The 23,183-nt window shown below is 47.6% G+C and overlaps 1 protein-coding gene across 1 annotated transcript; it reads left to right on the top strand.

The window, feature by feature from the left end:
• The first annotated feature begins 1,713 nt into the window (after positions 1-1,713).
• ELMO3 (engulfment and cell motility 3) lies at positions 1,714-22,046 on the top strand. The gene is made up of 21 exons (XM_081202384.1): positions 1,714-2,259; positions 2,483-2,583; positions 2,784-2,824; positions 4,372-4,444; positions 4,559-4,609; positions 5,664-5,833; positions 7,856-7,955; positions 8,833-8,984; positions 9,431-9,509; positions 10,525-10,575; positions 11,201-11,323; positions 11,956-12,087; positions 13,151-13,255; positions 13,845-13,953; positions 15,264-15,400; positions 16,246-16,409; positions 16,924-17,036; positions 17,241-17,345; positions 18,421-18,503; positions 19,193-19,270; positions 19,832-22,046. Exons 2-21 carry the CDS (start codon positions 2,506-2,508, stop codon positions 20,042-20,044), a joined length of 2,157 nt encoding a protein of 718 aa, XP_081058510.1. The 5' UTR covers positions 1,714-2,259; positions 2,483-2,505; the 3' UTR covers positions 20,045-22,046.
• Positions 22,047-23,183: the final 1,137 nt, after the last annotated feature.

Here is a 23,183-nt window from a genome sequence, read left to right as displayed (position 1 = left end):
TGGGATCATGGCCACCACCTTTTTGATTTTGCCAAGCCCCGCTCCCCTTTCGACGGCAACCTCTTCGCGCCCGCACCCTTGACGGGCAGAAATGCGGCACCCTGGACCCTTTTGCTGGAAACGGGGAGAAGCTTCCCCACTTTCACACGAAGCCAGTGCCGCGACGGCATTTGCCAGAGAGGGGCCGGGAAGCGAGGCGTCTGGGGGCCTGAGGATCCGGCGATGGGCTGCGCGCCGCCGGCCGGGGGCGCCCCGGCGTGTTGGACGGCGCTGGAGGGATCCGGACTTCCTAGCCCTCCCCAGGGGCGGGGACGCTCGCCTTCCTCCTCCGCACCCGTGGTTGGGGGGGAGCCCAGCCACCGCCCCGGAACTACCGAGAGTTGAGCAGGAGGAGGCCGGGCCAGCGCGTTCTGGCGGCGAAGATCGGAAGACAAGGCGGGAGGAGGAGGCGAAGGAGACGGCGAGCGCCCGGACGAGCCTTCCTTGGCGTGTCCTCCGGGGACCCCATCAAGGGCACCTGCTTGCAGAGGTGCGCGCCGGTCCCTTGCAGGAGCCAGGCTGGGGCTGCTCTCTGCAGGGCGCCTTCTTTTCCCGGAGCAGGCGGGCGGCGTGGTTCATCCGGGCCGCCGTCCCTTTCCACTCTCCCGCGGCGGGTATGTCTCCACCCCTCGTTTGGGGACGAAGGGAGGCAGCCACAGTTTGGAGGGCAGAGGCTGAAAGCGAAGCAGGGGGGAGGATCCATCGTACCCCCGCAGGGGTCGACGGACGGGGGGGGGGGAAGAATTGGGGGATCTGCAGGCGGCGGGACGGTGCGGGGGAAGCTTTGCAAAATTCTTCCAGATCAGAGTAGCTGCATGTCGTGTTCAAAGTTCCAGAGAGAGGAATTTTGACTTTGGGACAAAAAGGGTTAAGAGGCTAATTACTGGTTTCCGGAGTCAGGGGTGATTTGGTTCTATTTCGTAATTTATTTCTCCTTATGATATCCGCTCCAAATAAGTTGTATTTAGGGACTAGCCCCTATGTTCGTTATATATTTTTGTCCACTATCCTTCAAGGAATATTTTCTCTCTTCTCCTCCTCCTGAGGTAAGGATCTCTATCTAAGGACATAGATTAAGCTGTAGCGGTTTTCATGCTATCTGGTAAGTGTTGCAGATATGTCTACAAAATGATGGATTCAATGATGGTTTATTTCTTATTAATTTATATGCCGCTTATATGCAACAATGGCCTCAGAGCGGTTTACAAGTATAAGATCAGGACACGATTAAAATGCACAAGGACAAATCTGTTGCAGCATTAAAACATCCTTAATTAAAATACACAATGAAACAATTATAAAAGCATTCCAGTTAAAACACTTAAATCACAAGTTCAGTTCAGGGGGAATACTTGTTGAAAGAGGCATGTCTTCAGGATCCAGTGGAATGCCAACACCGATTGGGCCTCTCAAATTTCAGCAAGAAGGGCATTCCACAACACTGGTGGTCCCAGTGAAAAATCCCACCTTTGCATTGTCCTAGGCTGATAGCCATCAGACTAACTGGGTTCCATTAGCTGATTATAGTGCTGTTGATATGTAGCCAGTGAATGGTGCAACGTTTTGCCCCCACTTATATCAGGAATGGTGCAGAGTCAAAACACTGGGAGAATCAAGGGATAGCCTGGGAGTTGGGGTATTTTTTTTGGAGCCTGAGCAAGTGCAAAGTTTAAAATGTGGGAAGACAACCTTGCTGTGTTTGGAGGTCCTCTTGTTCATTGGGAAAGGGCCTTAGCTCAATGGTAGAGCATCTGCTTTGCATGCAGAAGGTTCCAAGCTCAATCCTTGGCATCTCAGGTGGGGCTGGGAGAGAGACCCCTGCCTGAAACACTGGAGAGCTGCTACCAATCAGTGTAGACAATACTAAGCTGGATGGACCAAGAGTCCAACTCATTTTAAGGCAGCTTCGTGTTCCCGTTGTGCTCAGTGGATCCCTGGACATCTGCCTTGTTCTGCCCTGGGTGTTATAAACCAGGGGTTGGAAACTTCCTTCAGTCCAAGGGATGCATTTCCTTCCAAGCCACCTTTGCCACAGGCAAAAGTGGGCGGAGCAATTGATGTGAATTTTTGCCTTTGTGAAGTAGGCTAGTATCTACACCTATTAACCCACCCATCTCTATCCTCCATCCAGGCAAGCAAGCAAGAGCTATTATCAGAGTTCAAGGACACATTTCAGCCAAGCGCTGGCTCACACACTCAAGGAGGGTGTGAACAAAACCGGTGAGGGTTTGTGGCCTGGGGAGAGTCCCATGGGCCAGACTGAAAGGTGTGGATCTGGGCCTGCAATTCCCCTCCCCTGTTACAAAGCTTTGAGAACCCAGCAGTTAATACGCAAAACAAGCTTCTGGTTCCTAAGTGGGCTTCCTCAGTGGCAGGGGATTCCAGAGGATTCCTCTTCTGGCTACTTCTCTAATGGCCTTCTTAACTCCTGTGTTCTTCTCAGGTGGGAGCAGGTGAGGCAGCACCATGCCACCCTCCAAAGATGTTGTGAAAATTGCTGTCCAGATGATGGGCGCCATCCCCCAGCTCATTGAGCTTAATCAGGTGAATGCCTTGCTGCCTTACCGTCCTGTGCTTTGTCCTAGGAAGGGGTTCCTGGCTTAAGTGTTACCCTAAGTGCTCTACAAAGCAGGACCACGTCCAAGATGGAATCCTTCTGGGCATATTTTATCTAGAATGGAAATGGTTTTGTTTCCCCCGCTTACGGAATCTGGTCTCCATGTGCCGTGTGCTTTTAATTGCAGGCCAAGCCGCTGTCAGCAGTAGTGAAAGAGGTCTGCGATGCGTGAGTAGCCTTTGCTTTCCACCTTCACCTTGAATTAGAGCAGCTTAGAGGGCAAGGAGTGAACTGCCAACTGTTCCACAGCCCTTTTCCAGCCAGAAAGCCACACTCCATAAATGTCTGCAAAAATCTACCATAGTTTTCTGTGAACATGTTGAGCTTTAACTTTGTTTACTCTTTCCAGCTTTATGCATGAGTAATATCTTCAACTCTGTTGTGATACGCCCAAGATTGCATGTGTGCACATGCACCACAATTCTCTCTAAGCCCAAAATGTGACATTGCTGCAGAATTCGGCTTCCTCAGTCTCTGGCTGCAGGCATTCCCTTTTACTTTCAAATAACTTATTGTGCTAGAGATGGTTGCAAAGATATGCTTGAAAGTGTGTTTGTGAACAAAGCATGGTTAGATGTCTGTTGCTGGAGTGGTAACTGAATAAGATTTCCAGAGTCCAATGATGGTCCTGTGTCCTGTGTAAGCAAAATAGAATCTTGTTGCTCCTTAAAGGCTGCCAAACTTATGATGGAGTAACCTTTCAGTTTGGACTCTAGTCTGCAAAACGTATACCATAATAAATCTGCTAAGGTGCCACAAGACAGGTAATTTTTGCTACCATACCGGGAGTGGTGCTTTACAAAGCTCTTTGGCTTTGTTCATGATTAGCAAAATCAGAATATATGTATAAACACTGCAGAATAAACGGAGCAAAACATATGCTTTACAAAATTGCACAATGATTTTTCATGTGTATGATTTATGGAAGCTTCAGAATTCAACTGATTTTTGCATAGGATTGAATTCATTTTAGGGCAGTTCACACAAGCCTTAAACACTTCTTAAAAGTGTGAATAAATAGTAGTTTTCTTTTTCTTTTAAAGGGCTGTTCTCTGTTTAATGGTTTGAGTATTAGTCTATCAATCTACCTTTTCATCAATTTGCATATAGGTAAAAACAGTACTACCTTTGTTGTTAGAGACAGTATGCCTTTGGATGTCAGTGGCTTGGGAATCGTAAGTGAGGAGAGCAGTGGGGCACTCAGGTCCCTTTTTGGGGGCTTCCCATAGGCACCAGGTTGGCCATCGCGAGAACAGGATGCTGGACCCGATGGGTCCTTGGCCTGACCCAGCAAGGCTCTTCTTATGAAGTCTGAAGCAAGAAGCTTACATTTTTAGGTTTTTGGTGATGCCTGCATTTGTCCTAGGTGGCTCCTGAAATGGTGTTGTTCCCTCTTCTTTGTGGTGGCTCCTGAAATGGTGATTGACAACTACACTTTTCAAAAGTATTTAAATTAAAAAGAATCAGGGACCATTTTTATTGACATTCAAAAAAGCAAACAGTGTTGCTGTTCTTAAAAAAACAAAACAAGCTTAGGCCATTCTGCCTCCTGTCCCCCATGTTGAATACTGTAGAAATTTATCTGCCCATCACAAGCATTTTGCCTCCTTGTGGGATGGGAATATGTCCTTTAGAGCTGGTTGCTGGAGCTGGAGATGCAGATGCTTTTGTGAGCCCTGCTGTGGCAGAACTCTGACGGGTGGTCTCTAATACAGGTGGAACTTGAATAATTCGGAGCGCTACGCTCTGCAGTATGTGGATGGGCAGCAAGCGTACATCACAGAATCGGTGAGTACATTTGGCTTATATCATTGATCTTTCCTAGGGGTTGCCCCCTGCTTGATCCTGTATTCTGTGCCAAATTTTGATTGTGCAACCATTTTCTTTTCTTGTTTTTGCCAGAATCGCGGGGAGATTAAGAATGGGAGCATCCTGCAACTGACCACCGCTCCGGTAGGCTCAGTTATGCAGTTGTTAAGATGAAAAATGCACAATGAGATAACTGTGGTCCCTAGATAACTGTGCCATGCCCACTTTGATGGGCAGCTCTCAGAGGGTTGACCGTGCATCCATGTGGCCCTTACCTGAAAAAGGTTAACTGCTCCTTTACGCCAACTCTGGTATAAAGAAGGAAGTGCAATACTTCCATCTGTTTCTGATGTTCAGGCTGTGAGTGATGTTGCTTACACAATAACCAAGTGTCACCATCCAGCCACCCACACCCAAGGGAGGTGTCACTTAGATTTGTAGAAGGACCAAAGATCTGTAGGAGGAATAGCTGCAAGCAAGTCAGGATTGAGCCCTAGAGTGCTGATGGACTGAATTGCTGGTTGGTGGTGTGTGAGCAAGTGGAAAGGGAACTATACCGACATACTGTAGAGTAGGGCATGGATGTCTGGCTGGCACACTCAACAGGAGTGTTTCATACTTCAACATTTTGTTGCAGTTCTCACTTGTTCTGCATATCTACTTTTATCTTGCATGATTTTTTAAAGCATTTTTCAGATGTCCCCTCCTTGCCTGAGGTGTGATTTTTACCCTTTCCTAAATCTATTTTGTTCATTTGTTCTGTTTAAAAACATTTTTATACTGCCATTATAACAGAAGAAAACTCCTCCCGATGAGATTTAGAATTAAAACATGGTCAGAATGCAATAAAACATTTAAAGGTCAGCATAAAAGCCCCACAAACATCCAGCCCTAGAAATACCAAAATATAGTATGTAACTGCGACAAAAGGCAAAAATATTTGTGGCCCTTGCTATTGTCTTGTTTTTATTGACTTGTGTTCTTCAACACAAGTCAATAAAAACAAGACAATAGCAAGGGCCACAAATATTTTTGCCTCTTCTGTAAGGAAAGCCCTTTATTAGTTTGCCGTCTCCGTTTTTCTTTCTTCTTCTTTTTTCACACTGAGATGGGGGACCTGGAATGGTGCGTGGTATTCCAAATGTGTCTGCTGCTTGGATTTGTCTAAAATTAAAAAGCCAAAAATTCTGCTTGGCAGGACCAAGAGGCAGCAAAGTTACATGGTGGGATTCAAAGCAACAATGTGGACGTGAAGTCTGAGTCTTTGAAGAAGCTGGCAGGCCTCTCCCGAGACGTCGCCTTTGCCCAGGAGTTCATTAGCAGAAACGGCCTCAACCAGCTCTTCCTCATTGTGGAAGAAGATAACAAGTGAGTATCCCAGGTGGGGGAGGAAGCTTCAGAGACCCCCAAACTTCACAGGGGAACATAGGAAGCTGCCTTGTACCAAGTCAGACTGTTGGTCCAACTAACTCAGTACTGTCTTCACTGACTGGCAGTGGCTCTCCAGGACCCCTGGGACCTTCTGCATGCAAAGCAGATGCTGTCTCTGAGCCAGGGCTTTCCCTATTCACTTTGGCTGCAGCTGATGCTTCTTTCTGGCCAACTCTGAGGATCTTTTATGCGGAATACCTTCATAAAGGATTTGCCAGTTTATAACACATGGATGAGGGACCTGTGGTCTTCCAGATTTTCTAGGACTCCAACCCCCATCCATCCCTGAACATTGGCCATGCAGGCTGAGGCTGATAGGAGATGGAATCCTAGGGCCTCAGGTTCCCCATGCCTGTCATATCTCCATTTCTATAGCTAGGCTGAGGGGAATCCTTCTCAGCAGTTGGTGGTTTGGTTTGCAGCTGGCAGATCTCATGTATTGAGAAGGACTATATCTTGTAACCCAGAAACCTGTAGATGATTTAGCAGCATCCAGCTGTGCTTTCAGACTTCTGAAATCCAAGTTGCATTTTACAGTCAACTGGGAAGTCCTTTTTTTCAACCCCAAATGTAGCTTGGTGGAGGAGGTGGGGTGGATTTTCATTGGGATCATTGTGTTTGGGGAAGGGTTAAAGTAGCATTCCTTCAACTGCACTCGCAATCGGGATTCCCCAACTCCCCACCCAGCTGCAGTTTGGGGCAATGGAGGAATAAAAGAACAGACCTAGGGAGACGATGCAGTTTGGAAACAGGAAAGATTAAAGCCGTAGAGTTGACAGACACAGCCGGCTAGAGAACTCTGTACAGGCTGCAGCTAGTCAAGATAGCTGTGTGATAGGCCATCTACACCTGGAGAAGTTATGTTAAAAACAAAAAAGGAAGCCTACCATGGAAAAGATAGGGGGAGCATGTTAGGATTAAGTTGTGACACAGGATTTCCCATAAAAAGTGGCTAAAGGCAGTGTGTCTATTCCATGTGTATCTGAAGAAGTGCGCTTGCACACGAAAGCTCATACCAAGAACTAACTTAGTTGGTCTTTAAGGTGCTACTGGAAGGATTTTTTTTATTTTTTTATTTTGACTATGGCAGACCAACACGGCTACCTATCTGTAACTGTGTCTATTCCATAGTAACTGCCCATTGCAGAACCAGCTCCCAACACCAGATCTGGGTTTTTTCATTCCCGCAGGGCTCCCTAGGCTGCGGGAACTCCCGCGGGCTCCCCGGGCTTGCTGATAGCTTCCTGAAGCCTGGAGAGAGAGAGGGGTCGGTGTGCACCGACCCCTCTCGCTCTCCACGCTTCAGTGAAAGCCTGCATTCGCCCCATAGGACGCACACAGATTTCCCCTTCATTTTTGGAGGGGAAAAAGTGCGTCCTATAGGGCGAAAAATACGGTAAGTAAAACCTGTGAGGTAGGGTAGGTTGAGAGAGAGAAACTATAGTAAGGGAGGGGGTATAAGGCAGCAACTGTACATAGTACTCACAGCAGATCTATTGAAATTAATGGACCTAGTCATGTTTGTTCATTGCACTGCGTCTATCCTTAGTAAAACTTGGTTGACTCTCACCCAAAAACGCTCCAGAATTAATCAAGTAATTTTTTAATGTTTGAAGTAAATTTTCTTTAATATTCCATTTGCCAAATTTGGAGTTTCTGGGGGCAGAAGTTGAGGTTTTCTGAACTCTTCACCTCCTGCTTGTGGTTTCTGAAGTTCTCCCTTGGCCTTTTCTAGGAATTTGAGCTTATACAGAACTTCCTTCTCGTCACCTCTCGCTCTCCTTCTCTCTCTTTTTCTCCTTTGTCTTCCTTTCTCTTTCTCCCCCTCTCTCTTCCTTTCTAGGTGTCTCTAATGCATCCTTCCTGTCGTTTCTGGGTGTCTCTGTTCCAGCTGCACTTTGGTCCTCCTGGGTGGCCTCTCTGGGGCTCTCTTACCCTGTTTGCTGTCTGTTGCTCCAGTATAGGGGAGATTCTAGCCTATGCTCTGAAGGCCTTCGTGGAGCTGATGGAGCACGATTTCGTTTCCTGGGAGACTCTCAGTCCGGCATTCATCAAAAAGGCAAGGTTACCTATCCGTTAATGGCAGTTCATCTTGTTTTTGCAACCCATTTGAAACAAGCTCAAGGGCTTTGGGCATATCCACACCATACTTTTAAAGTACATCCAACACACATTTAAAGCACATGACGTCTGCCAAAGAATCCTGGGGACTGTAGTTCCCCACTCACAGAGCTATAACTCACAGTAACCTTAACTGTAGTCGAGGTGGCAAGCCAAGGGCCTGTGCACACCTGGAGCTGGCTCTGATGTTAAGGACTGAACCTAGGGTGTTCTGCTATATTGCACCTCTATGCAAGTCCCCACACAGGATATGTTTCCTTTTTAAAGAAAAGTGTGCCTTCAGTGCAAGTGTGGTGCATCCCATTTTCCACTCGAGACGAAATGAGAAGTGCTGCCTTGCCCTGCCGCTGCACCACTCACACTGACGCATCCCTTATCTAGGTTGCGTGGTGCAAAGTGGTGGTGATGATGATGGCAGGTTCTGGCGAGATCTCATGAGATTTCGTTGAGATCTCATGAGATCTCATAGGAAGTCAGCACTGATGCTGCTATTGTTTCTGTCAGTGGAGGTGGTGGGGTGCTGCCTTGGGGAGTGGGTTGGCCCTGCTCCAATACATCCTAGGAACTGTGAATCTTACCAGGATATTCTACCATACAATTTGTGTTTGTTTTAAATTTTATCAGCTCAGCTGTCTTGAGTCCTGGTTCTGGAAATAATTGGGATCTAAATAAATAAATAAAATCAATTATCTTCACCTTTGGAAAAGTACAGTTTCCAGGATTCAGTGGGAGATGCCAGGAAAAACGTAGGTGAGGGTGGGGCTTTGGCCCCTCCCAGACTTATGATTCTGTCCATTCCTGTTCCTTGGCTGCAGATCGTAAGCTATGTCAACATAGTCCCGATGGATGCCTCAATCCAGCAGATTTCATTGGCCATCTTGGAGAACATGGTGCCAACCAGCCATTCTCTCTTTGAGCTGGTCAAGCAACAAGTGACTCTGGATCGTCTCATTGGCCTTTTGCAAGTGTAAGCAAACCACCGCCAATTTAGTTTTCCTCCCTACAGGTGCCATTTTTTCCTTCTATTTCTACTCTTCTCGGTTTTACTGCTCAGGTGTCGGTATTAAAGCATTCTTCCCATCAAGGCCTCCATTGCCCGCTCTTTAAGCACAGCCTTCCCCAACCTGGTTATCCTCCAGATGTTTGGGACTCCCATACAAGCTGTGCTGGCTGGGGATGATGGAAGCTGGGAGTCCAGAACACCTGGAAGGTGCCAGGTTGCCAGAGGCAGCTTTAGGAAGTCTGTCCTTGTGTGCCTAGTTAACAGTATGACAAGCATTCATCTGTAGGTTTTCGTACCTGCGTCTTGCATGAATATACATGAGGGACCTTTGGTACGGCACACAGGGGCTGCGGGTGAGATCCAGTCTCCTCCAGCATTCGAACAATACTAATCTTTTGCTTTTCCTCTAGAACGAACCAGCAGCTGCAGCTGAAAGCCATGGCTCTTCTTATTGCTCTGCTCCTCAATGCCAAAGAGCCCGACAGGAGGGTAAGGGAGATCTGTTGGCCCCAGAAGGGCAAGAGGAGGAGCAGGTAGTCCTTAGCCAGTGGTGTTGGTGTAGGAGATTCACTTCCTGTAGGAGATGGTAGAGCCCCCTCTAGCGGTGACAACAAATATTGGGGGTGGAAAGGTAACACCCTCATTCCCAGCCTCTCTGAAGCAGACCTTTAGCCGGTGCATGTGTGCTTTCTCCTAGGTGTACAGCTATTGTGGATGTGCTAAATTCTGGACCATTAGTGGGGAGGGAGGTGAGGCGGTTAGAGCAGGTGTGACTAACCTTTTGAAACCCAAGGGCCTCATTGAAGATTGTCCATTGCCCCATGAGATTTGCATGCCCATGGTGGGCTTGGCCAAAGTGACTGATGCTCGCTCACTTATTTGTTCATCTGGGCATGCATACACACACACAACAAACATGCTACTTCCCATACATACAGTAGATGCACACAGACATTCAGACAGGCGGAGACAGCCCGTTGTTCTTTTGCTGGTCAGCAGAGAGTGGGGGGCAATGTCACCTTCCACATCATTTTACTTCCCTGTGGCATCACTGGTCTTGGAGGAAAGGAGCCTCTCTTCTTAGCCCAGCACGGGTGTTAGATGGAAAAAAGGAGAGGAAAGGGCCTCTTCTCCCTTTGGTGCAGCACAATTCCAAGAAGGTCTCCAAGGTTCAGGAAAAAGAGCTCCTCCTTTCCTGAGCCTCTTAGAACCTCTTTGCATTGGTGTCAGGCTGGAGAGCAAAGAGGTGCCTGGTCTTGGCAGAGGGCTAGCAGGCCATGAGTCACCACCCTTGTCCTGCAGCCTGCTTAGGGCAAGCACGGGGAGCTTGTGAATTGACAAGGGTGCCAAGTAGTCTGTGGGTGGGGAACTTTGCCACCTGATGCAAGAAACTGGAACTTGGATGCTTGCACAGATGTGCTGGGGACCTTTGCACATAGCTGAAAGAAAGGTGGGGCGGGAGGTTTGTTTTGGAACTGACTCCCTGACTCCTTTCTCCTTCCAGGGCATGATGGAGTATCTGGGGAGGAAGAACCTCCGGCAATTTATCCACAAGGTGAAAGCATGCAAGTGGCCTGCGGTGGGGGGTGTGGCATAGATTTCCTCGTCGTAAGCATTGTGCTTTCTCACCTGTGTGCCCACTCCTCAGGCATGGGGATGGAGAAGCTTTTTTGGCCTGAGGGCTGCAACCTCCCAGGGGCCGCGTGCCAGTGGTGGGCAGGGCCAGAGGCAAAAGTGGGTGGGGCAACAAACAGGAATTGTTACCTTTGTACAACAGGCTGCTTTCTATGCACACCCCTCTCTAGCCCCCACCCCAGGCAAGCAAGAGCTTGAAGACATAGTTCAGCCAGATAAGGAGGGTTAGGAGCTGGGCCGGTGATGGTGCAGCTGGGAAAGCCCGGGAGAGTTCTAAGGGCTGGATAGAGAGGCCCCTAGGCCTGAGGCTTCCCATCCCCGCTCTTACATTTTGACTGACTGACCTGATTTCTCTGGGTCCTCACTCTAGCTTTCTCCCCTTCTTCTGTGGTTCTCTTCTGCCCATTTCGCCTTGGTGGATGGTACCCCTTGTCCCCACTGAGCTCTGCTGTGAGGAATTGGAATATTGCATCAGGGGATAAGGGGTGGAGGTGGGAGGGAGGGAGGTGGACAGTGCAGGTGACTCTGCTGTTCTCCGTCCTTAGAACATCATCCATGCCTCTGAGCCCATTGGGGATGAGATGGCCCACTACCTCTATGTACTGCAGTCTCTCACGCTGAACCTTCTGGAGCAGAAGATGAGGACCCCTATGGACCCCTATTTACAGGTCTGCTCCCTTTTCCTCACTTTCGTGGCTTGCCTCTCAACTTCATTGTATTGCCCCAAAGTTTGATGGCCTCGGATCATTGGTCCCAGATTGCTGCAATCATCTGGAGAAGCCCTCCTGACTGGCCCCACAGTTACCACGTATTTAGTTTAGTTTTCCATGCCTTTTCCATGACTTTTAGCTTAGCAACCCCAGAACTTTAGAACACTCTTCCTGTTGAAATCTGTCAGTTCTGATATTTTGTTGCCTGCTGAAAACATGTTGGTTGTGCAAACCTGGATCAGCACTCCAGCACCTTCCCACTAGCCACCTCCCCCACCCCCAACGCCCACCCCAGATTGGAAATTTGTGGGAGGGAAAAACTGTTCCACAGCAGAACTACACCTTCATTGTCACACAAACAGTTCAACTCTCAGTGCAGTGGAGTTTTAGCACCTTGTAAATAAGTCCCACAGAAATTGTAACCCTTTTGGGGGCTGGCTGAGAAGGGGTAGAGAGCTCCGTTCTCCTGTATGCCTCTGTCACCTATGTCTGCCAGGCCAGTGTTTAAATGCAAGCTTGCAGAAGGTGCCAGGCTCATTCCCCAGCCTCTCCAGCTCATAAGGCAAACCCCACTGATATTCTCTGTGCAGGATCAGAGGGAGCTCCTCCAGTCCCTGCGCCATGCGGCCTTTGTCTCCGAGAACGAATCCTATGCCAGCAGCTCTAACACCGAGCGCCGGCACTCCCTTTGTGCCAAGGAGTTCCGGAAGCTGGGCTTTGCGGTAAGTTCCTCATAGACTGGGGTGGAAGACCCTTTTTAGCTCAAGGGTTGCATTCCCTCGTGGGGAACCTTCTGGGGGCCTCATGCCAGGGGTTGACGGGGCCAGAGGTAAATATGTACAGGAGGGCAGTAGCTGTGGCTCTTACTTCAGGACAGCTGACTACACGCCAGCTTTGCAGAAATCAGCAGTGGCGTAGCGTGGGGGGTGCAGGGGGGGCCGGCCGCACCGGGCGCAACATCTGGGGGTTAGGGTTAGGGGGCGCAAATCCACGGGTTAGGGGGCGCAAATTACTTGCCTTGCCCTGGGTGCTGACAACCCACGCTACGCCACTGGAAATCAGAGGTTTCTAGACACTCCTTTGAGGCAAGCAGGAGGCATTGTCACAGTTCAGAAACACAGTTCATCTTGGCAAAAGGGCTCAAGGAGGGCCAGGGAAGGGCTGTGGCCTGGGTGATGGGTGACAGTTCAGATGTCCTGACAGAGAGGCCCAGAGGGTCACATTGGGCCTCTGTGCTCAGTATAGATTATATGCCACAAGAAGAGAGCACAGCAAGTATTCAAAGTACCCTCAGGGCAAGTTTTGTTGAGAGGGTGGCATCGCCTGTGTTGGCACCTAACAGCTGCTAGGGTTCCAGAACCAAAGCAGGGCCCACCGCTGACCCAGCAATCCAGTCAAAGAGACCAAATTTCATGTCTTCGTCAGACTCTTCAGAAACCTTCTTGGCTTCCACCTTGGCTGGGACTGCTGACACCTTCATTGCCCTCCGCGGCCCCTGCTTTTATAAATATTTGGCCCAGCTCTTCAGACAACCCTGGGCAGCTGGGTCATGCTGGCATTTTATTTTCTGCCATGGTGGCTAGGCCCAGCCAGACTTGTAGTACTGCTACTCATCTCTAACTCAGCTTGTCAGGGCCTGGCAGTGAAGGCAAGCCCTCTGCCCCTCAGCATTTTGAGACACTACCTCTTTATTGTGTCTTTTGTGTTGTGTTGTGTTGTGTTGTGTGTGTCTCCTCCCCTCCAATCTAAGCAGCCCTAATATTGTATTATGTCTTTCTTTTCCAGAATAACACTAACCCTGCCCTGGATTTGCAGCGCAGCCCTCCAGGGCTCCTTGCTCTAGACAGCATGGTCTATTTCTCCAGGCACTTCCCAAGTGCCTACAGCAGGGTAATGGAAGAGCTTGTTTGCTTTGTGATGCTGGTCTTTTCCTCCCCCCCAACTTATAGCAGAACTTCAGGAATCAGTAGCAGCCATGTGCTTGGGATGGGGCTGGCTCCAGGATTGAGATGCCCCCACCCTGGGCAGAGTGTCCCTCTGGTGGGCTTTCCTCTTTGATGGGGAATAAATCCAGTTTGGTTCAGAACTTAACAGAAACATACCGGATTTGCACTTTCTAAAACAATAGGCAAACTGAAGCACAGCTATCCTTCCAAATTTGCACTTCTCTGAATTTCATCTGCCATGTATCTGAAGAAGTGTGCATGCACACGAAAGCTTATACCAAGAACTAACTTAGTTGGTCTTTAAGGTGCTACAGGAAGGAATTTTTTTATTTTGACTATGGCAGACCAACACGGCTACCTATCTGTATCTGAATTTCATGACACTGTTCTCCAACTTATTATATTATATTATATTATATTATATTATATTATATTATATTATATTATATTATATTAAATACTGCCTCCCTGAGCTTGCTTTTCAGACTCTTGCAGGCCTGATGAGGTTGTGACATTCTTCCTTTTCCTCTCAGTTCATTCTTGAGAACAGCAGCCGAGAAGATAAGCACGAGTGCCCATTTGCCCGGAGTAGCATCCAGCTCTGCTTCATGCTCTGTGAGATCCTTCATGTGGGGGAGCCTTGTGAGTATTAGTACTTCCCTTCTCTCTCTGAACCCCGGGTGCCTTGTGACTCTGGTCCCTCTGCCGGCATTCACACACTGCCATTGAGGCCTTCTTTATGAGCCGGCAGGGCTGGGAGTGAGGTTTCTTTCTCCCAGTTCCAGTGCATTCACAGCTTTCCATAGGAAAATGTTTCTCCACTGCTGTAGGGCTGGTACCATAGACAGGAGGTAGATTGGCATCTGCATGTAGTATTTGGAGCATTTTGTGGCAAATTGGCATGGCTTTCTGATTTACAGTTGTCTAACAGCCCTTTATAAAGTGCTTTCTCTTCCTAAACTAGATTGCTGAAAAAGAATATGGTGTGGGAAAAATGAGTGAATTTGTGTGGAAGGATGTGTGAGTGTGGTTCTGGTTCTAGTCACATATTTCTGGACTTGGAGGTGTGTCCTGTTCCTTTGTTCTTAGCCTATGTCCACCAACCTGAGACAGTATTTTGCCCTGGTTCTGGTTGGTGGGTCCTAGAGTTACAGTAAAAAAACAAAGTAGATCCCACAAGTCTAAAGTCTGCCGCACCTCCCCCATATGTGCTGTGGAAGAGCTGAGAAGGAAACAACAAAAGGAAAAATCAAGGCCTAAAAAATGGGAGGGGAGGGGCAACCAAGTTGCATAGCTGTGACCAACAAGTCCCCCTGGATAGAAAAGGAATTTATAGTGGTGTCCAGCTGCAGAGAATGAACGTAGGCATTTAAAAATATGGTGCTCTGGGAAGACAGAGGGAGCTCTCCTCCCCTACCCCCCACAGCCCTTAGGGAAGCAGTGAGGAACTTCTGGCCTTTCAGATGTTGTCAGACTCCAGCTCCTATCATCCCTGACCATTGGGCCACACTGGCGAGGGCTGATGGGAGTTGGAGTTCAGCAGTATCTGGAGAGCACCAGGCTCTCCAACCATGCTTTAGGACAGAGCTTTCCAAACTGTGTGTCGCAACATGTTAGTGTGTCAGCTGCAGTGTATGTGCTTCCCGTGCTCCTTCCAGGGCTGGAAAGGGGTTAGTTCAATCTCCAGTTTGTTAGTAAAACTGAATTACTGTATCACGAAATGATGCATGGTCTAAAAAGTGTGTCACCAACATGAAAAGGAAAGCTCTGCTTTAGGACACTCACATCCTGTTCTGCGAGACCTCTGAGAGAAATGGGAAGATGATATTATGGGGAGAGAAGCTCTCCATGGAAGTTCTTGGATGGTTATCGAATTTGGAGGAGCAGAAAGGAGAGAGGAGGAGATGATTTTAAAAAACAGACCCAGGGATTGTGTTTCTCTTTTATGACAGGCTCTGAGACAGCCCAGGCCTTCTATCCCATGTTTTTTGGCCAAGAAAGCTTTTTTGAGGAACTCTTCTGCATCTGCATCCAGCTGTTGAACAAGACCTGGAAGGAGATGCGTGCGACACAGGAAGACTTTGACAAGGTGAGGCCTAGCAGCAGGGACTTTGGGGCACAGGCTCAGGATGCAAATGTGCATGTGCTAATTGATATGTATAGGTGAATACCCATTTTATTCTCCCATGTACCCATTTTATCTTCCTCACAACAACTCTATGAGGCAAGTTAGGTTGATAGAGAGCAACTGGCTTTCTGTCACCCAATAAGCTTCATCGTCAGTCCCACGCATACCCATTGGCACTCTATGATAAATAAGATGAAAACCAAAACTAATTGAACTAGAATACCATTTTTTTAATCTTACATAAAATCCAGTAATTGACCAAACAACAACAAAAATGAATTAAGTATATCCTGCTCTATCAGATACATACCTAAATTTTAAAATCCCATTAAAAAAATTTTCAGTTTTAGTTTTCATAGGTGACTGTTAACCAGGACAAAATATTGGTCTTGAGCTATTGGATACTGAATTGAAATACTCCATCCTGTGCTGTGCTTACATGGAGGCCAGAGAGGGGCTGGCTTCCTTATCTATAGTTTTTAGATGGCTACTATTCATTTATTTCAATTTATATGCTGATTTTCCACATAAATGTGCCGAAAACCACTCACAATGCCACAGCAGTTGTGCACATTGATACATTTGACATGATTTTTGTAGCAAACAAGATGGGAGTCGGGGAACAAAAGTGGTGTCTTTATTCTGTTTACGTCTCCCCCAGCCTTTCTTTTGTAATTTGAGCACTTGCTGTATGAACATGCTTGAGGGGGCTTTCAAGAGTTTAGGGGAGAGAGGAATTTGGTGGTGATGGGGATAGGGCATCATATCCATTTGTTTACCCATTGCATGAATCTCTGGCCCTGCAGGTGATGCAGGTGGTTCGGGAGCAGATCACCAGAATCCTCACCCTAAGGCCCACTTCGCTGGAGCTCTTCAAGAGTCGAGTGAATAGCCTAAACTACAGCGAGATCCTGCGTCTTCGGCAGACGGAGCGGATGCACCAGGAGGAGATCCTAGCTGCGCCCGTCCTGTGAGTAAGGAGGCTTTGCTATATGTTTGTGCCTTGTATCAATACTTTTAGTATATCTGGTGCCTGAAGAGATACCTCAAGATATCAATCTCTGCTCTAGCTTTGGAATTCCTGCTCAAGAGGGATGTTGGACTATGTGGCTTACAGGCTTTGTGATTCTAATTCTTACAGCCCTAAATCAAAGGGTGGAGAAACTGTGACTCTCCAGAAGTTGTGGATCACAATCCCCACCATCCTTAACCATTGGCTGTGCTAGTAGGGGCTGATGGGTGTTGTAGTCCAACAACTCCCATCAGCCTTTAGGGGAAGGGCCATAGCTCAATGGGAGAGATCTGCTTTGCCTGCAGTTCAGTGCTGGAACAGAATGGGAGGATGTTCTGCTCTCTGGGAATGCCAGAACAGAGAGAATGTTCTCGTTCCAGCAGTAAGGATGAGGCTGGAGGACTGTTGAAAGGTCATGGGGCCTTGTGATATTAGGCAGTGTTACTCTTCCTTCCACTGTGCTTTTGCCCAGGGAATTGAGAGAGCGCCTGAAACCTGAGCTTCTCAAGCTGATCCAACAGCAGAGACTCCTCCACCTCTGCGAAGGGACGCTCTTCCGCAAAATTAGCAGCCGGCGGAGACAGGGTAAGTGGCTGAAGGCCATGTTCTCCACTGAGGGATTGCAAGGGCAGCTGGAGCTTGTGTATCTTGGGCTTCTGATGGGAGAGGAGTCTACTAGGAAACAAGTGAGTCAGGAAGTTGGAAGGCAAGGAGCTCATACTGGATCTATTGCAGGAAGGGCTCTTGCACCCATAATCTCCATGCTGTGACTTGTTTTCTCTTTGCTAGATAAGCTCTGGTTCTGCCGCCTTTCTCCCAACCACAAATTTCTGCACTACGGAGATGTTGAAGAGGGCATAGAAAGTCTGCCAATTGAGAGCCTGCCAGAGAAAGGTATGCAGACCTGTCCCATGTGTCACATCTGACCTTCAATATTCCTGCTCCCACTATGGCTTCCAAGGCTGCTTTGCTTCCTCTGTTGTGCCACTCACAAGACCAAAGGTGGGAAGCCACCAAAGCAAGAATGAGAACCGAGAATCCCTAAAGTGGGTATCTCAGAAATATGGGGCCACCACTGAAAAGACCTTTGACCCTTCCTTCCTTCCTTCCTTCCTTCCTTCCTTCCTTCCTTCCTTCCTTCCTTCCATTTATATCCTGCCCTTGCTACCAAAGGGCAGCAAACATGAAGAGATAAAAACATCATAAAAACAATTCCAATACAGATGCAGGCTAGGAAACATCTCAACTTAAAAGCCTGGTTGAACGAGGTCTTCAGTAGATTCCTGTCTAATATTCAAAGGCGGGAGGGATTCCAAAGGGCAGGTGATACAACACTAAAGGTCCGATTCCTATATTGTGTGGAATAGACTCCCTGATCAGATGGCAACTGCAGAAGGACCTCACCTGCAGAGCACAGTGCTCAATTGAGTATATAAGGGCTGAGATGATAGTTCATTTATCTGAAAGTGCCCATCAACCTAATACATCTTGATAGTGGGCCCATACGCAGGGTCTCATTGAGGTTGATCTTAAAGGATTATATAAAAGCAGCCCTCCTGGAGGTGGAAGGAGAGGCTGCCACCCTCCCAGAGGAGGAACAAGTCTTCGCTTGGGGCATCTGGTCAAGGACATCCTGCCAAGATCCATCTAGTCAAGCATCCTCCCCAAGTGCTCATCCAGGTGCCTGCAAACCAGGGGTGGGGGACTTGTGGCTCTCCAGATGTTGCTGGACTCCATTTCCTATCATTCCTGGCCATGCTGGCTGGAGCTGATGGGAACTGGAGTCCAACGATGACTGGAGCACCACCACTGCTGCACCCTTGGCTTGAAGAAACTCACGTGGGAGGGTATGGATTGGGCACATTCTTATCCCTGCTCCCGAATCCTGTGGTTCTCCTGGTTTGAGCTCTGCACATCTGTCCTTGTTGCCTGGTGGTGTATTAAACTGTGTGTGCTTCTTTGCCCAAAGTTCCTGTGGCAGATATGAAAGCATTGCTTACTGGCCGGGAATGCCCACAAACCAAGGAGAAGAGCTCTGGCAAACAGAACAAGGTCAGTTTGCATTCTGTTCTTCTTTTCCTCTCACATATATAAATAGGGGAATTGTGCACATGTATGCAAGCTACCTTCTCCCCCCTACTGTTACTTAAGAGTCCTGCTGGATCAGGCCAGTGGCCCATCTAGCCAGCATCCTGTTCTCACAGTGACCAGCCAGATGCCTGTGGCAAACCCACAAGCAGGACCTGAACAGAAAAGCATCAGTGCTCCACCAGCTTCATTCACCAGCTTCATTCAGGCCTGTTAGCATTAAATACTCATACTGATTTTTTAATGGAGTTCAAATTGTAATATAATATAATAAAATACAATAAAATAAAATAGCAGTAACAATACATTGAAAAACATACAGCATCTAGCATAGTGCATTATAGTTGCTACACTAGGCAGAAAAATGGTCCAAGACCCTCAGAAATTTTCAAGTGGCCTATGGGTTTCTGATGGTTTTCAAATTGTTTTGAAATGTTTTAAAGCTGTTTTTATTTTAACTTATAAAACTGCATTGTGTTAACTTTTTGAAGTTTGATGTCTGTCTTCTTGTCTTGGGCTCCTTTGGTTGGAAAGCCAGAATAGAAATTTAGTAAGTAATTCTGCTGAGTGGGGACCTGGACTTCTGCCCCAAGGTCTGATGGAACCGCATCATTGAAAACGCCTGGCATCTCTTCCCACTTTCCTCCCTGCAGGACCTCCTAGACCTTGCCTTTTCCATCAGCTATGATGTTGGGGAACATTTGAATTTCATTGCTCCTACGCGCTATGAGGTGAGTAGCTACGTGCTGCAGAGGATCTCCTGTATCTTAACAGAATGGAGTATTTGTCTCTCTCTGCAATAGAGCAGGGTTCAAGTGGAACCTGCAAGAACATGCTGATGCATGAAGTGCTCTTGTTCACAGTTCCACTCAGCCGTGATCTATGCACTATCCCTTTCCACTTCCTCTCCCATCTACCTAGCTCCTCTCCATGACAGCCAGACAGCATTAATTCTGAAGTGGTCTACGGTGTGTTAAACATATCCGTTAACTCAGTGGGTTGCCTCCAACTAAGCTTTACTCAGAGTATGCCCATTAAAGTGAATGAACCTAAGCCAGTCATACCCATGGGTTTACTCCGAGAAGGGCTAGCATTGGCTACAACCCTCTGATCCTTGCTTTGCCCTTTTGCAGCAACGTGAAAATAACACAGTGAAAATATTAGTGCTCTGCTGGATCACACCAGCTTCCTGTCAGAAAGTGCTTGTGTGAACCCCTCCTTCAGCGCACAGGCTGGAGCTTAGGAGTTAATGGATGATGGGACGAGCAAACCCCCCTTTCCTTGTTCTTCAGTTCTGCTTATGGACCGATGGGTTGAACGTGCTCCTGGGCCGAGAGATGGCGAGCGAACGGACGCAGAGTGACCTGGACATCTTGCTGTCTATGGAGCTCAAACTGCGGTTGCTGGATCTGGAGAACATCCCCATCCCAGATGCTCCACCAGCCATCCCAAAGCCCCCCAGCAACTTAAACTTCTGCTATGATTTCACCCATATAGAACAGTAAAGGCTACCTCTTCCTAGCATGCTCTGCTTCTCATAGCCGCTGGCTCGTTTTGGATGATCCTCCAAACCAGATCAGGAACACGCTGCAGATTTTCCCTCCCCCCAACCCCTGCTTAGGTACTAGTTCACTTCCCCATGTCATGTTTGCTGTAACCATTGTTTCCCATGATGCTGAAACTGAAAACACACACACTAAGCTTAATGCAGCCTGACCTAACTTGCTTTCTTCCAGCTACAGCATTTGAGACCTCTCAGAATTTTGAATAATTTCCTCCAGATTGTTTTGCCAGGGACTTGGGAATGTATTGGAGGACGAAACAGGTCTTAAAGATTGAAAACTGAACACTATGAAAGGGAAATGGGGATGAGCCACTGATTCCCACCCACGGGGCTCTCTTGTCTTTATAGCCAACACCTGCAACAATGAGTGCTAGAAAGTTGCTTTAAAAGAAAGAAGAGAGAGGCTTGCCTTCTGTGGATCCTGGCTTGTATTTTTAGATATCCCATTTTAGACTTTCCCATGTGATGATAATCCACCGCACAGAGACGTTGATTCTGTCAGCAAAACTGCTGCTTTACCAATGGATTGTATTTCACATTTAGCCTTGTTATACAGTGAGGTTGCCTCAATTATGCAGATGACCTATATTATGCAGAATTAAAGGAGTTGGGGAAATATGATCGGGGGAGGACAGAGTCCTCCCCTCCCTCGCTTTTCTGAGGAATATATAAATAGATCTCCCACCTTAAGAAACTTTGACTCCTTCCACAGAGAGTGGCAATGCCACCTCTTTCCTAGTTCTGTTTAGCTAAATACTGCCTACAGGATCTCTCTTTGCCACATTTTGAAAGGCAGAAACAAGCACTTTACAAAACTGGCTCCCTTGCTCTATGAGAACAGCATCAGGTATGTTTTGTCACCTGCCTGAGCAACAGGAGAGCTGTGACAGGGTGAGGCACTCTGCCTAAAACTGTAGCATAACTATCTTTTCAGGGACCTTTTCCCCATAGCTGTAGCAAGGGAGGAACATATGGAGAGAGGTGTTTCTTCTTTCTTTATCCCCTCTTTCCAGAATGCTTCCTTTCTTCATAGGCTCTTGAATCAGTGCCTGTTTCAGAGAAAAGCTCTTAAAATGCATCCAAAGTTTTCTTGAAAATATTTTCAAGATGTGACATGGTACTTGTTAAGCCAGGGGTGTGTGTATGTATCTGTTGCTTTTGAACTATCTCCCTCAATTATGCACTAACAAAAGATGGATTCAATGGCCAATGTCAATCATGCAAATTAAGCAGCTTTAAGTAACTTCTTATTTTGCGCTTCTTACCATTCCACATACTTTTTTCTTTCTTTTTCTTTTGCTAGCCTCCCAGCGGCGGTGGGGTAAAGGGAGATACCTATGCAGACACTAAAGTCCCATGGTGGGGAAATTTTGGCCCTCCAGATGTTGCTGAACTACATATCCCATGAGCCCCAGCATTCATCGCCAATGGCAGGGATGATGGGAAGCTGTAGTTCAGCAACATGTGGAGAGCCAAAGTTTCCCCACAGGTTGGCTAAGGCCAGGAAGCTGACACTCAGGTGGCATTCCCATGGGCAGCCAATTCCTTTGTTCTTCTGTTAAGTCATTTTGTAAGTAAATGTGAATTTGGTTTTCTTGTGAAATTTTCTAGATGTCATACACACACACATACACATATATATGTATTTTCACAGCACTATGCCTCTTTAGAAACACTGAGTCCAATTGCACTGGAGCGGCTATTTCCTAGCCTCCTACCCCCTTACCTGTCTGTGTTATTCATCAATCTTGCAGCACTGTAGCTGCCCACTATCATAGGAAAAAATTCCACATTCAGTATCTCCTGTAAAGGACTTCCCAGACTCCTTGAATTCCTTCCTGCTCAGGTGCTTCTACTGTAACATGTTCACTGTGGTACTGCCTCCGGCACAGAGGCCTTAATATTATTATTATTATTATTAATAATAAAGGGAATTATCTTTATGGAGTTTTTTTTGGTAACTGCTGTGAGTGATTGAAGCTTTGCAATGACTGTGCACAAACCAGAGGAATCGGTTTCTCTGCTTGCCATTGAGAAAGCAGGTGGTTCCTCTTGTGTGATGCTTTGGAGGTCGTGACTGGGATTTAAAAAAGCCCAGTGAATGGATGGCCCAACCTGTGGCCCTCATGTTGTTGTTGGACTCCAGCTCCCATCAGCCCCAGCTATTATGGCCCATGGTCAGGGATTATGAGACCTGTAGTCCAGCAACATCTAGAGGACCATAGATTCCCTGTCTCCCTTTTAAAGCAAGTGAGCTGCACTCTTCAGGCCACACCAGCAGCTGCTTTTCTGAAGTACTCTGCAGAGGAACCCCTGCATGAGAAGCCCAATGGCGTACGTGGAAGTAAGTGAACATTATGCAGCTGCCTTATGGTGGGCCTGGTTGTGGGTTCTCTTCAGGCCTGGTATCAGCATGGTGACATCCCTGGGCAGCAGCCAGAGCCAGAGCCCAGTAGGGCTCTAATTGGGATGAGCCATGAGCATGACTCAGCTTTCTCTGGTTTGGGGCTCACAGTCTCTGAAGCTCAAAATAGGAGGGCTCGGCCCTGAAAGGAAACTGCAGCCGTGGCTGTCTGCACGAAAGCATGAAGTGGTTTTCAAGAGGTCAGAGGGCCTAGATTTAAATCTTTCAAAAATAGGTTATTCAACAGAGAACAGCTTTGCTCGCTGTGGAGGTGCGGGAAATGCCTTGTGGGCAAGGTGTATGTGACTGTATCGCAGAACATTGTCACACAACGCTTAGCTGGAGGTGCAACCTATTAAAAGGAGCACCCAATAGGTTTTAGAGTCCTGATTGGAACTCAGTGACATTATAGATCCTAAACTGTGTGCTGGCAATGGAGATTGATCCATTAGAGCAAATGGCCCACCAAACGGAGTTTGATCCCCTGCCTGTGAGCCCCTGCCTGCCTGCCTTCCTACCTGCAGTCAGTCCAGGGGGTGGCACTGTCTTGGCAGCTTCTTCCTTCTCCGTCTCAGTCAAGGAGGGCAAGTCAAAGTTTTACAGGCTGCTGTCTCCCTTCATTTATGATCCAAAGTGTGTAAAACAGATACTAAAGTCCTTTACTAGTGCAGTGGCT

Source organism: Podarcis bocagei (assembly GCF_964188305.1).
Source record: "Podarcis bocagei genome assembly, chromosome: 7".
NCBI classification, from domain to species: domain Eukaryota; kingdom Metazoa; phylum Chordata; class Lepidosauria; order Squamata; family Lacertidae; genus Podarcis; species Podarcis bocagei.
Note: the sequence above shows the minus strand (reverse complement) of the source record. Positions and strands in the feature narration are given on the sequence as shown.

Excerpts from the sequence above, each read along its gene's own strand:
- ELMO3 (XM_081202384.1), top strand. The coding sequence starts at position 2,506 with ATGCCACCCTCCAAAGATGTTGTGAAAATTGCTGTCCAGATGATGGGC. Across the intron at positions 12,088-13,150 it reads TCCGGAAGCTGGGCTTTGCG|AATAACACTAACCCTGCCCT; the intron begins GTAAGTTCCTCA and ends TTTCTTTTCCAG. Across the intron at positions 15,401-16,245 it reads CACAGGAAGACTTTGACAAG|GTGATGCAGGTGGTTCGGGA; the intron begins GTGAGGCCTAGC and ends CTGGCCCTGCAG.